At 37.2% G+C, this 14,929-nt stretch overlaps 1 protein-coding gene across 1 annotated transcript in view; it reads right to left on the reverse strand.

Moving 5' to 3' along the window:
- Positions 1-10,440: 10,440 nt before the first annotated feature.
- Positions 10,441-14,929, reverse strand: part of fat2 (FAT atypical cadherin 2) — a 125,838-nt gene continuing 121,349 nt past the window's right edge. Inside the window, exon 29 of the mRNA XM_059345583.1 lies at positions 10,441-14,883. Within this exon, the coding sequence (XP_059201566.1) occupies positions 14,387-14,883 (497 nt within the window). The 3' untranslated portion in view covers positions 10,441-14,386. The remainder of the gene's footprint in view (positions 14,884-14,929) is intronic.

Below are 14,929 nucleotides of genomic sequence, written 5' to 3' on the forward strand. Positions count from 1 at the left end.
CTCCTGAAAATGTCTCCTAAATTGAACAATTTCTCTCAGGTGAACCTCAGCTGTCACTGATGAAGCATTAGTGAAGCATTAGTTCCCAATTCTACTCATAGCTGAATCCCATAAACCCCACTTTACTAGCACATATGAATCATTTCTACAATACTGTGACACAGAAATGGAAGGTCAGGCTTGTAGAAGAGGGGTGAGGGTGCAGGGAGGAACCACTTTACACTACAGACTACGCTCATTCACCCATTCACACACACATTCATACACATTCATACTGGTGGCCGAGGCTTCCAGGGCACACTGGTGCCACCTGCCACCATTGGGAATTAATTCATACATTCATTTATATGAATGCAGCATTGGTGGCCGTTTTGGGGTTCATTATCTTGCCCAAGGATACTTTGACATGTAGGCTGCCAAGGTCTGAGAACCTTCCGATCAGTACGTGACCACTCTACCAACTGAGCCACAGGCGCCCCATCACAGCAGAGTCCTGCAGAGTCTGGATTCGTAGAGAGAGATGATATTGGCTGTGATGTAAATTAATCTATGTGGCCAGACAGAGAGGAACATCTGGATGTGCATGAATGACTATGTATGTTGTATGTTCAGTTCCAATATGTACTGCAATATTGTTTACAGTTGTGCACAGCTCTACCCAAAGGGAGTTCATGTTTGTTGTAAATAAGGGTGTATTTTTTCTTTTGCACAATGATGTGAACAAACTAGAATTGCAAAGAGCATATGCAGCAAATACATGCAACATACCAACATACATATTCAGTGTGTTGTACTCAGTTACCTCACTAATTACAGTAATGTGTAACTTTACTGTAGTTTTCAAATGAGTGTGCAAATAGTATATAGTGCTGTCTTGAGCATTTTCAGGTAACTTTTTTGCATTGGAAAACATTGACAGAATAAACTGTCATAATGAAAACATGACACATGAGACATTTGACTATCTTGTTCATAAACAATTGTGTCAGGACTTTTCATCTTGATGACACTGACACTTTGATTCACAATAATATTTGCTTTTGAGGAATGAGCTTTCCATTTTGAGCAAGTGGCACGCTTTTGCAGGTTATCAACTAGGTTTTGCAGCTTGAACTAATTTTTTTGAGAAATGCATTAACTGTTGTGCAAATGTAAATAGTGATGTGAGAAATGCACCAAAGCGACTGAGAAAAACTGTAACTTGAAAAACTGTGTGGAAAAAAATATATAGCTGAAAATATGAAATATTGCTGGCGAAGCAGGCACCTTGGTATTATGACAAATGTGATTTTTCTTTTTTTAATTTCTAATCCTCATTTCAACCTGCCAAGATTTTACTCTAGGTTTAATCCATTTTTCGGGGATTAAGAACTAACACCTCTGGATATTCCTGATTTATTCTGAGGGGTGAACAGAAATGTAACAATACAGAACACTGTGAATCTTTTTACAACCCGATTTTTGTGCTGTGTTAGGTAACAGTTGTAAGCTTGCCAGCAGTGAACTAAGCTGTTGTGTATCATGTTTCCAGCCTTGACTTCAGAGCTCAGGTAATTTAGGATTGAGTGCTTGTTGTCAGTATTGTTTGAGTGAAGCATAGAAACAATCACAGGCCTTGCAGTGCAGACTACATGACTGTCAGAGCGTTACACCACCTGACATACTAACACCTTCGCTGTCTGACACCCGTGACCATGTGTTTTTACCATGCGCGTGCATGTGTGTGTGTGTGTGTGTGTGTGTGTGTGTGTGTGTGTGTGTGTGTGTGTGTGTGTGTGTGGGTGTGTGTGTGTGTGTGTGTGTGTGTGTGTGTGTGTGTGTGTGTGTATGTGTATGAAGGACAGGGAGGGAAAGAGTGATTGACAGCTGGTTGGAGAGGACAGGCAGCTCCACAGCTGGGGTCTAAAGACAGGAACTGGCATTACACACTTGCCATGAGTGTGTATGTGTAAGAGGAGTTAAAATAACACACTAACGCTCGTGGCCTTTCAACTGTTTCAAGTTATATTTACTATTTGCATATCAAACTAGAGCTTTGTTCAATTAATCAGTGAATTAATCAATGAACTGATGAACTGACTTTTTTGAGATTTGAGTATAATTATTGTCATCTTCCAAACAAAACTTCCCTTAAAATGGCTTTTACTGCTCCTGAAATATGAAAATTTAATGCTTTTCTTTACACTTTATCACTTCAAACTAGAGCCTGACCGATATAGGATAGGGGAAACTTAATCGATATGGTGGTTGACATAGTAATTTTTTGAGCTGCACTCAAAATAGACCTTTTTTCTGTGGCGCGTGCATGGATTTTTCACCACTCTGCAGATGTACCCAGAGAGCTACTTTCTCAAACGTAACAATTTATTAAACAATATTTAACATTGTTATACATTATTATACATTATACATACAATGTATAACATTGTCAGCCAATTCTATAAATGATAACTAAGAAAATAAACAAGATAAATAGTCAAATAAACATTGTTACTGTTCATGTGTCAATTGCAGACAAGCAACCTTTTGCTGCAATATGTATTATGTAAATATCACTGTAAACTGAGTATATTTTGATTTCTTTTGGGTTAGTCAGCCAAAGTATTTGAACAATTGATTGGATGCGACTCATTCCAGTTGAAAATGGTTCAGAGAGAGGGATCTAGAGCAGGTCTACAGTGAAATAAGATTATACACATTCTAAATGGTAAAAAAAATAATAATAGAAAATCAGTATGTCATGGTGTGGCTAAGAAAATCGAAATGCATGAACGCTTTATAAATATTTCATTTCATCTATACTCTGCTCACACTTGGAGATAATAAAACAGTTGCATTAACGCTGAAAATCTGCCTAGGCCTACTTTTTAAAATTAATCAGGATTCAATAAGGGGACTGATAATTTTTCAGACCACAGAATCGATGATGGCAATCTTATCAATTCCCATCCCTATTAAAGAAATCCCTTTGGGCAGTGTAAATTGTAACTTCATCTTTCACTTATTTTAAATCCCATTTTTTGATCTATCAGCAAACGTTAAGTTCTTTGCTCTCTATATAAGTTTAATTGTTCTTCACAGAGTCCGTTTTTAATTACAGGGTTTCCCGCAGAGTCCTATAATGAAGATGCCCCAAGAATCATCAAAAGAACATCATTTTTTGTTGTTGTATGAAACATAATTATTATGCTTTACAAGCAATTAAAGAAAGGTCATACAATTAATGAGTGAGGAGATAATTTAAAATAACAAATAAAGTAACTAATGCATAAAATCTGTGTGGTGCAGCTCAGCAGGTGATCAGCTGAGTAGAAACATGTTTACTGTAACTAATCAAGAAGACAGTCGAGAGACAAACAGCCCAATAAGTTGCTGTGAGATGCTGCTGTATCCCTGCCCAGGGACCACAGATGCTAAATTAGCTATCCAGCTAACTCTGGTAAAGAACCTGTTCTGTCAACTAAACCATTAAACTAAAACCAAACTAAATTAAGAAATACTCATATAATGTTCGATAGTCACCATTTGGACTCATTAGTAAGTCTGCACTAGTAAGTCTGCATCATGTTAAAGTTACTTTCGGGTTTGTGTTGAAGATCTGCTGGCTACACATGAGTTGGATATTGTTATTTTATTGTAGATGGAGACAAATGTTGTTTAGGGTGAAAAATGTACCAGTATGAATGTGTGTGTGAACTGGTGAATGAGTGCAGTCTGTAGTGTAAAGCACTTTGGATAAAAGCGCTTTGTAAGTGCAGTCCATTTACCATTTTTTTAACCAGCATTGCATTTGGAAGATTTGTGACTACAATTTGCACAGTTCACTGGGAAAGAGAAAAAATAGAGCAGCAATTTTCTTTAAGGAATTTCCTCCAAATATCGTTGGATGTTTCTTGCAGCAGGAAAAATCGGTGTCCTGATATTTGATGGCTGCTCAAAAGGGTAAATATGGCTTCTTTCACATTCAATCATATACAATTTCTTTTTTTTTTTAAATTGTATCTTTATTTAGAATGGACAGAGAAGTACATACACATGGCATCAACATTAAAGCTTAAAACAAATGCCATCCCAGTTTTTTGTTTCAGTACAGGAAAAGTGCAACGTCAGCCATCAGGACTTATAAATCCAAAGAAAGTAGTCACAAGTCGTTGGTCAGACTCTGTTTGACCTCACAGATCAACATGGTCTCCTGTAACAACATAAACTACGCAAGAGTTGTGCTAGAGCAGCATCGGTGGGAAGTACAGTTAACTTCTTAAGACCCATGTTGACAATTTGCCCAACACACATCCAATTTCTTAAGAATCTTTTCCTAATTCTGTGTAATATTTTCAACTTTGCAGAAATGGCTCGTAAAACTAGTGATTCGTTTTCAAGAGAAGTTCACAAAGAGGAGAATCATGAAGGCAGATTAATGATTGTTACAGGCAGTTAAAAAGTAGTTTTACTCACAAAAAGTTTGGTCAAGTCTTAAAGTTGGGATGGAGAGAATCAGTTAAAGTTCAGGACAGGACAAAGAGTCAAATTAAGAATATTCAGTTGCCGAGTCGTTCATGTCAGGGTTTATTTTAACTTTTTAACTTTTATTCATTTTCCCACATTTACTCAAAACTGAGCCAATGGAAGTAACCCGCAAAGGCTGAATAACTTTACTTGGCGGAGACATAATGAGGAGAGCATGACAGTCCCCACACTGCAGTCTGGATGCCTAAAGAATTCACGACACCGATCCATAAAAGGTCAGAAGAAAAGGAGGGAGGCATCGAAGAAGGTACCACTTACACAAACGCTTTACTCTATAAGTTACTGAAAACTATTATAAAACTGTTGTTTCAGAAAGTCATTATTTGTTGTGTCTTTAGGGAGAAGGCTGCAGCGTGCCAGAGGACCAGAGGGCTCTTGAATGCCTCAAGCATCAGCGGCCCATCACACCAGCGGTGAGCCCATTAGCTTTCAGACACTAGGTGCATAGGGAGAACTGAATACATTGTCGGCCCTGTTCATTCCTATGCAAGTTGCTGAGTGGTGCATAAAGCCAAAAAACTTTGACTACTGTTTGTGGAACCTGGTCTCACAGGAATCCGTGAAACTGACACGGATTTCGCTACCATGCAAGTTACTAACAGTCATATCCCGTGGCTATTCCATGGATATTTTTTCCTATTGGTTTGTTCCAAGTCACGTGACTTTCAAGGTCCCGGCGGTCAGAACAAAAAACATGGCGGACAGTTCTCTCATTTTTTTAGTGAAAAAAAAACAATATTTTGACTTAGTTTCTGCATAGAAATGGATTTTGATCACATTTCTAGTGAGAAATATGTTTTATTTTCTGAATATTCACTCAGTGAATGTACATAATCACTTTGTATGTTGAAATAGCCCCGGGATATGACTGTCATTAACTTGCATTGTAGCGAAATCAATGTCAGTTTCACGGAAATTTGAGTGATTCCGTGGCTATTCCACGGATTTTGAGTTAAGCAAATCCGTGGCTATTTCACGGATTCCTGTGAGACCATGTTGGTTTGTGGGTCAGTGACAAATAAGGGTGTCAAATGGTGTAACGACAAAAAAATTATAAATATAACTTAATCCACCTACATTGTATTTAAGTGGACTTATACATATAATTACTTCATTTTAAAAAACATCAATGAATTCATTTTTTTAGTATTTCTACATTTACACATTTCGTCAATATTGAGCAGAACATATTCTAAATACAAACATTTTTTTTCTAAAGTTTTGACAAATTATGTAAAATGTGTTATATATTATAGTGTTGCAATGTACACATGGATTGTATTTTTTTCTCATTTTAGTTCACATTTATTTTCCTGTATTTAATGAGATTTTTATGGGGGAAAAATTACTGGTTACACCAACTGACTGTGTTAGATCACGTCATAGACCCTTGTACCGTTACCCAGGTCTTCTATGGATCTTCTACACCAAATGATTGATGAGTATTTTGCTTTTACCTTAAGTTTTTCTGTTTGATAAGATCTCCAACAGGATGATCAGCAGTCTAAAGGAAATGAAGAGGCTTTTTAAACTCACTTTTTAGTCATTTGTCATTTTTTTGCCATTTGTCATCAATTCATTTTTAGGCACCAGGTGGGAATGACTGCTGGCAGGCATGGCTCCAGTCAGATGCTGCAATATAGCCTATATAACATACCATAGGTATGAATGCATAAGCAGTAGAAGAGGCCATTTTTCTGCATTTCATGTTGTAATATATAATTGAGAACACCATCACTACACTATTTGTCTGTATAGAATGTCAGAATAATAAAAAGTTTCCTATTGCTTTTTGTTTGTTTTTATAATGTGAAGACTTTGATGCCCAACAGATTAAAGGAGAGGCACCAAACCTAATTCCAACTTGACTTGACATCCTGAGTCAAAATAATGAGGTTGTATCTTAATTTTCTTGGCCTCCTTAGACTTCAAGGATTTATGGATTTGATTGAAAATGTCCTGTCTCTGGTTGTTATAGCTGTTTAGGTGAAAATGATTGCTGCAGACTTTTATAGTCCTTTAACAAGGCCCCATTTTGCTAGTTGTGAAAAGTGTAAATGTCAGATTTATCTTCAGCTCAATTGTAAACGGGCCCCTGTTAACTGTATATGAAAACGAAAGTTTATATTCTATTTAATTTTGGAAAACTTTGCTGTTTGTTAACTTCAAATTACCACATTAGCTTTTATACACACACACACACACACACACACACACACACACACACACATTAACTCATATCTACAGCATATAAGGGAAAAACATGCACACATTCTTCTGACCAGCTGACCACATTTATGAACACATTTTAAATTATTTATGATTTATCATTCTTTATATGTACATTTGAGCTACCACCTCTCTGTTGATGGTGGCTTCATTTGATGAAGCACTTTGTAAAATCAGTTTCTAAATGAATCATTGATCATCCTCCTGATGATTAATTAATAATGATTACTGAGAATTTACCGAGGTGATGGTTTGCAGAAATGTGATACATTAGCGGTATCGATGCTACAAATAGCAGCTGTATAATGACGGCTGAGGGTATTCTTAGCCGTCTTATTGACAGGTCTAAAGAGCGGTGGAGCAGAGTTTAAAAGTGTTTCTATATCCACTTCTGGCTAACTGTGGGTGTGGAAATGAGGCTTGTGTAGGTTTGCACAAGATTTAGATCTATAAAACAGAATGTAGGTGCAGCTTTATAAATCTGATGAAAAAAATACATATGCACATTGCTGTCTTTGTGGATTTACACAGTTTTAGTTGTGAATCATTGAGTTTTATGCTTCTGGACCCAAAAATAGTTCAAGGGAAGTTGGGAAATCCTGAAGGAAAACAAGTTTAAAGGAGACGAAAAAGTAGTTTTGGACAAAGTAGGTTCACCTGATAATAAATTAAACATATATAATGCTTAACATTTTTATTAGACCAGTGGTTTATGCCACAGCTGTTGTAAATTAACAGCATTAGTAATTACCAAAATCATTATTCATGTGTCTGTAATGGTTAATACACCAGTATGTAGAAGCTCTTTAACCGAAATGATATTTTTATGCTAAAATATAATAATTATTGTTATTGTTGTCTATGAATTTTCAAATTTACTGTTTTACAAAAAAAAAAACTATTTACTTGCATTCCTGAACAGAAAAATAAGTTTTAGTGGTTGAATGTTCTGATTGATTTATTTCTGACTTTTCAGAGAAGCCCAGTGAGCGGCTCAAATCAAAGATTTCTAAAATATTTATGTTTTCTCGTTTTTATGACAGGTGGTCTAATACATTTGTTAAACACTGTATATCATCAGAGTCTGATGATATATTTCAGGCAGCATAAATTAGAGCAGTGGTAAGTGTGTGTGTCGTCTTTGATATTCAGTGTGCTATAGCTTCCCCAAAACACACACACACACACACACACACACACACACACACACACACACACACACACACACACACACACTCCTTATCAGGTGGCGTCAGGATCTGGCAGAAAGTTGCTGACTGGGTCAGATAAGAGTTTCTTCTGTTGTAATGTTCAGTCTGAGACACACACACACACTAACTGTCACACCTTTATCTCAGCACCTCCATTTCTCCCTTTCTGTTTCACACAGACACACATTCTTTCATCCCGTCACACTTGCATATTAGCAAAATCTCAGACTGCCAGACACGAGCATTCACTGTGTCCTCCTGCCTTTATCTTGTTTGGTCTCACACACATCTGTATACCAGTTTGTTCATAAATGTGTATGTGTGTGTGTGTGTGTGTGTGGAATAAGATTATTTTTATTATAAAAAATTATTATTATTTCCTGTATTCTCCGCTGTTTTATGATGAGTTATGAGATATTAAGCAAAAAGAAAGTTAGATATCAGTAAGAAACTCCAAACACACATGAATGATACTCGAAATCTTTCCACTTTTGTAATATCAAAGAGAAATACGGCTCTTTTCTTTACTGTGTATAAATTCTAAATGTTTTCCCTTTGCTCTGTTAAAACTCTTAAAAATACAAGAGAGATGCTTTGGAATGACCCCCAGAGAGCAGCTTAAGGCACTTCCTGGTTTGCCTCCCTGCTCTGACACGGAGATTGCCGCCTGGTCTGGCATCGGACGGGCTATAATGATTGTTCGACACAAGTCTATCACCGGCCAAGCAAGGCGACCTCATCAAACACACTCTAATCTGTCCCACCATAGTCTCATGTGATGCGACTAATCCAACCCTTAGATTGGAGCTGCTATTGTTTCCTTTTAGCGTGTACTGTACCCGTCCTGCAGAGATATCTGTAGAGAGATGTGTATTTATTAGCTATGCGATTATCACATTTCAAGCTACTGAAAGTATTTATGATTCATAGTATAAAGTTATTTGGCGTTGTGTTACTGTTGCTCAGCAGAGTGTCTGTCACCCGTCAGTCAAAAGTTGTTTTAATCACACTAAACTGTGACTAATTGTTTTGAATAACTTCCTGTCGCTAAACGCATGCAGCTTTCAAAATAAGAGCGCAATGTGTTAACAGAATCGAACACAGAATTTACAAGAAGACTGTCAAAATAAGATGTCTTGAATAAAATATACAAGAACCTTTATTCTCCTTTAAAATAATTCTTAAAATATGCAATGATTAAGATCAGTGTATGTTATGGAATAGTGGGATTAGAATGGAGGAGAGGCCACCAAATTTGGGCTTTTATGGAAGAAAAATCCCCCTAACCAGCTATTTTTCCACACTGACTGGCTGCTCCATGTCCCAGTGGAAAACTTTTTGACATCAATTAAACATGACACAGTAGGATAACAAATATTCTATAATACAGTATCTCCCAACTGTGAAAAATGTTATGTGAGGTGTTTGCTCTCATTTAGCTCTCAAAGTGCACAAGCATTTTACTTTACAAAGAGATGTTTCTTTACCTGCTTGACAGTTTCGACTGAGACTCTAATCTTCCTCAGAAGTGTCATTACTAGTCCTTAAATTAAATTAATTATGGACTTAAAATCTTTTTTTTTTTATGGCCTTGGTGCCCTCCTTTTTGTTTTATATGTACTGTATCTCGTCAGTGTTATTGAAGGGACTGTGATATTATAGAATTGTAATACTTTTCAACATAATATGATGTTGTCATAATATTTGTGGCCATACTGTACTATTACCATGATCAACATTGCATTTTTTTCTCAATTTATGGACATACCATAATGTGTTTTTTCCATATTTTAACATACATATATAACCATGATTAACATGCAATTCTATGACACTTTTAAAGCATTTTTGGACAAATAAAAAGTTTTATTTTTTGCGATACTTTTTCAACATACCATGATGTTTTCATAATATTTGTGGCCATGCTATACTGTAACCATGATCAACGTGCTATTCTATGAGACTTTTTTCACATTTAAAAATTTGACCTTTTGGAAAAAAATATACATATGAATCCTGTTTGACATACTACACCATGGTAATCTTTTTTGGACATGCTACTACTACCATGATCAATGTGCTATTCTTATTTTGACCCTTATTTCAAAATGTTCAAAATATTCAGTTTTTGTCTCAGTCTCCACTTACATGAGGTGAAATTTAAATGTTGTACGTTGTTTTCATCATCTAAACTACATCTTGTAAAATTCCAGCTGTTTGGCCCAATGAATTTCTCCGTTGAATAACCTTGAAAATTATTTTACTGTCTGGGTGACTTAGATCAACGATGTGCATGGGCAAATTCAAATTACCCCATGATTTCCTCAGATAACACTAATCCTGTCTGGAGAAGGCTTAAAGTCTTTTTTTTTCTCACTTCTTTGCAGACAGTGATGAAACCTACAGATGTGTGTGTTGTTTAAAACTCGTCATGTTTTGATCCTGCAAACACAAAGAAGCAAGAAGTCTGATATCCTGATAATCGCTGTTCATAGAAGATATTATCTTTATTCATATTCTCTTTACAATATTGAAAAACAAAACAGATAGACGGCATCTTAATAAAATCTCTCATAGAGAAACCACAGGGCAAAACATGGGGAGGCCCATATTAATAAAAAAATAAACTTTATGAATGAAAACAAGTAAAACGTACATTCAAGTGAAGTCATATTCTGCACAAAAAACAACCTACAACAGCAACACAGATACACACTGAATGTACAACACAATACATGTACAATATAAACTAAAGAAATGTTCTTTCCAAGACAGTAGTCACAGTTTAACCACCAGTGATAGACACATACATTAACCCAGAGCCTCCAACAGTTAGACTGTTGGATAGAGACGGAGACATGACACTGACCGAGCACAAAGAATGAACAGCAGAAATGTATCTTGTTACTCAAATCAAAATATTGGTTAGTGTGTATATTTAGGCAAGTCTAACAGCATGGTAAGGACAAATTTTTTATATCAGATTTTCAATTTTTGTTTTAATTTTTGTGAACTCAATTGCCTTACAATACTGGGAGCGACACAACAAACGTAGTATGAATTCACTCTGAAATCGAGGATAGAAAAGTGCAAGGAAGTTTGATTCTGTACTCATTAAGGCTCATATTATTCATCCAGGATATTAAATTCAAAAGGCTTATCTCAGGCAAAAATGCTAATCCGTCTACTTTGTTCTTCTTGACAATAATTTGTAGATTGCTGTCATTGTCAGTGGCTCAACACTGCTCACTGCGAGACTGATTAATAGTTTTTAATATTAATTACTTTGAGCTTTTTTTCACAAAATCCAAACTTTGAAGTTGTCTCCGGTTTAGCAAAATGAGATTCTCGTAATCTGTCATTTCTCTTAAATTTTGAGGATGAATTTAAAATTTAAGACACGGTCATTCAAAGGAAAATAATTAAATAATTGCTTGTTTGCACTTGGCGAGAGTTAGATAAGAAGATCAAAATCAATTTATATGTCTGTGATGTTTTTTTTTGTTTTTTTTAGCTTACTTAAGCACATGTTGTATATGTGGAATTAGAAAGTAATTGGTTTCTCTCTCCGTGAATATGAGCTGATCAACTGTTAGATCTCAACAGTCTTGTCCTCATTTAGAAGCTAAAAAAACTGGTGAATAGCTTGCTCGCTGTGATACAAACATGCTGAAAGGCTTTTTAATTAACTCAGTAATCGTACAAACTTTACTAAATACATCACAAGCTACAGCTCACTTAACTTCAGATGAAACTAATGTTGAACCAAATTTTTTGAATTTCCAGGATCCTCTGGTTGGATAATTAGGTGCTTATTGTGTCTTCCCTGACTCTGTCTTTGTTGTAACAAAATATGCTTCATGAGCTTACAGGAAAGATCTGTGTGCATCAGATAAACAAACTGAGAACAGATCATTTGCTGAAATCCGTTAAACTCCAGTGCCAAAAGCTCAGCAGCAGCTCAGCACGACTGCAGTAAAAACAGCAGTGACTAAATATGTATTAATAATTCCAGAGTGTGCTTTGATTTAGCCCATTATGGTGCCAGATGGGAGAGATTTGACAGTTAGGACATTAAGAAAGATTGAGACATTTTTCTCTGCAGTCTGTTTGAATCACCCTGGAGTCTGGTAACACCTACATGCTACAACAAATGCCTTCTTCCAGCACAGGCACTGCCCTTGTGTCTTGTTTTTTTTTTTATCTCCAGCCTCAAAGAAAAGCTCAGCTGCTTTGATTTTACACGCATCATCTGCATCCTCAACACGTTTACATGGAGGCAGCAGCAACAGAAAACTCTGTGTACACGTTCAGCCAAAACACAAACTGTCCAAACAGCTGATTTGTCGATCAGATCTGATCTTTATATGCTCTGGAATTCACAAACAAGCTGATCAAGGTTTTGTTTTGTTTGGACTGTATAATAGCTTGCACACAATGGTTGTTTCAGCGATGGAAGATATGAAATAATGTGATTTGAGCTTCATGCATGAATGTAAAGACTTGACTGCTGAGTGGACTAATTAAAACATCTGTTTTCACTGCGCTTGCTGTGACATCTTATGCATAATGCATGTGGCATGTTGTACCTAAACAGCACAAAGACTGCTGGACTGTGTGTTTGTGCAGTAGATTTCTTTTAGTGTCTTTAGATAATTAGAAAACTGAGAAGTCCTTAAATCTTTTAGACCTGAAATGTATGTTTTTTCTCATTATATATTTAAATACCTTCTAAATTTTTAATAAGGTATTCTAAGCAAGTTGTCATTGACATTTATCATTATCTATCACTTTAATAGACTTAGAGATGTTTAAAAAGAGCTCAAATAAATAGTCATACAGAAAATTGATTGGCAACAAATTGTTCATGCATAAATGCCAAACAATTGCTAACTCCAGCTTAATCAGTGTTGGTTGTTGCCTTAAAGTTTATATAAAGTAAGTGATGATTGTCTGAATTTATAACTATGTATATTTTGGCTCTTAACTGTTAAACAGTCCATTGTAGAAAATGCTGTGTGGGCTAAACATGGACTCTATTCAGTATAACACATTCACTTTTAAAATGTTGCATAATGCACAACAAGCTCTTGACCAAAACAAGCGTTTCTTTCATCTGAGGCTCGCATATTTACACCATTTAAAATGGCTGCATAGACATTTCTCCACCGCTCTTCTTTAACTACTCCAAATTAAGTGTTCCCTTTATCACTGAGGGCAGAGTTGAACTTGATCACGAACACTAACTTCTCCAAAAGGAAATACTGTAACCTAGTTCACGCTAAGATGCAACAGAAACAACGTTGATTCTAGTAACACTTAAAGTTAAAATACATCTACTTCACAACTAACTAAGTCACTTTGTCACTGGTGTTTATGCTTTTTTTTCTTGAGGATCCAGCCCCCTTCATTGTAACAGACAGCAACAATAAACAACAGCAACAGTAAGCAGATTAAAGAGTTCACTGAAATGTTTATCCTGCATGAAATGTGCTCAGTGTCATTTTTAATACCTTTAGATTTGAAACACCAGGCTGACATTATACACACACTAAACCTGTGTGTTTTTCTAACATTCTCGCAGTTCTTTTACGATAAAAACAACAAACACACGCCATAGAATGTAGATATGATAAACACGGCCTCCATTTCACACAATGCGACAGTTTTCATCAAAGCTTTTTATCAGGACCATCAGAAAAACATTTTCTGAATGAATATTGTTTTCTGAATGTCACGCTGATCACTGTCATGGAAACGGTGTTTACCTCACGTCTGCTGTCTCACATTCAATCACATCTTACAATGCATGGTATACATACCATTATCAATATTTGCCAGAGCGGAAATTGATGTTTTCTGAGTGGTTGGCTTGTGTGACAAATGTCTGAGAAGTGAAATGCAGGAGATGTCGTTTGCTATGCAGCTGTTTGGACGTTTCTAAAGCAAAATCTTCTGCTGAGAGTCAGATTTTTTTCCTGTTTTTTTAAACTTTGAAATGGTCCACAGGTCCTCAAGTCAGTAATACTGTTCACGATTTCACAACTCTAACAAGTTAACGAGTTCTCTCGGCGGCGTCTCTTTGACAAAAGGATGAACTTCTGCTGAACTTTTTCCACCGAGGTAACCGAGGACGACTGATTTACCCCCGTCTGGTCTGGCACAGCAAGACTTCACCGCTTTAAAAAAAAGTCAAACAAACGAAAGACATCTGAACCATTATTCCACACAGCGCTTTCATCCGTGAAAGAAAGAGTCAGATCTCATGGTGAGAGACTGCCGAGCTGCTGTTCATTAGTTTCATGTGAGAGGTGTGCTTGTACACAACAAAGCTGCCTTAGGATGGAGAACAGAGTGCACTGTTTGGGTTGAATAATCACTTTCCTTTCTGCCACAAAAAATGGATGTAGTGTTGGAGCTTAAAACATCACCTCCTCACAGCTCCCATAATCGCTCTCCACCATGCTCAACCCATCGTAGCTGCGCGGGTTCTGCCCGGCCGGTCTCGTCTGAGGCTGGGCAGTGTTGGGCGCTGGCGGCGGGCTCGCCTGCTCAGCGTAGGATGGCATCGCCACGCTCAGACGCATGCTGAGTCTCTTGTAGCCTCCCGAGACGTTGTCCAGGCTGCGGGTGTGCTGGGTGGGGTAATAGCTGATGGCCGTGTACTCGTTGGGGCACTGAGAGCTGGGAAGAGGAAGCCCGTCGGGACCCAGGAAGTCATCCAGGTTCTGGTTGCTGTAGCAGGGGGGGAGAGGAGCGCGGCGGTCGCAGCGGTCCAGCGGGAATGGGAAGCCGCCGAATCGGGAGTTTCTTCGCGATTCCATGGTGGAGGTGGAGTAGGTGTCCTCTACGATGTCAAACTGGGGGAACTCCTGGACTGCTGGGCGGCCGTAATAGTCAGGGTCCGCCGGATAGACTGATGACGAGAGAGGAAAGATATAAAAAAACATTAGAATAATTCA

Source organism: Centropristis striata, chromosome 12 (genome assembly GCF_030273125.1).
Source record: "Centropristis striata isolate RG_2023a ecotype Rhode Island chromosome 12, C.striata_1.0, whole genome shotgun sequence".
Classification (NCBI taxonomy): Eukaryota; Metazoa; Chordata; class Actinopteri; order Perciformes; family Serranidae; genus Centropristis; species Centropristis striata.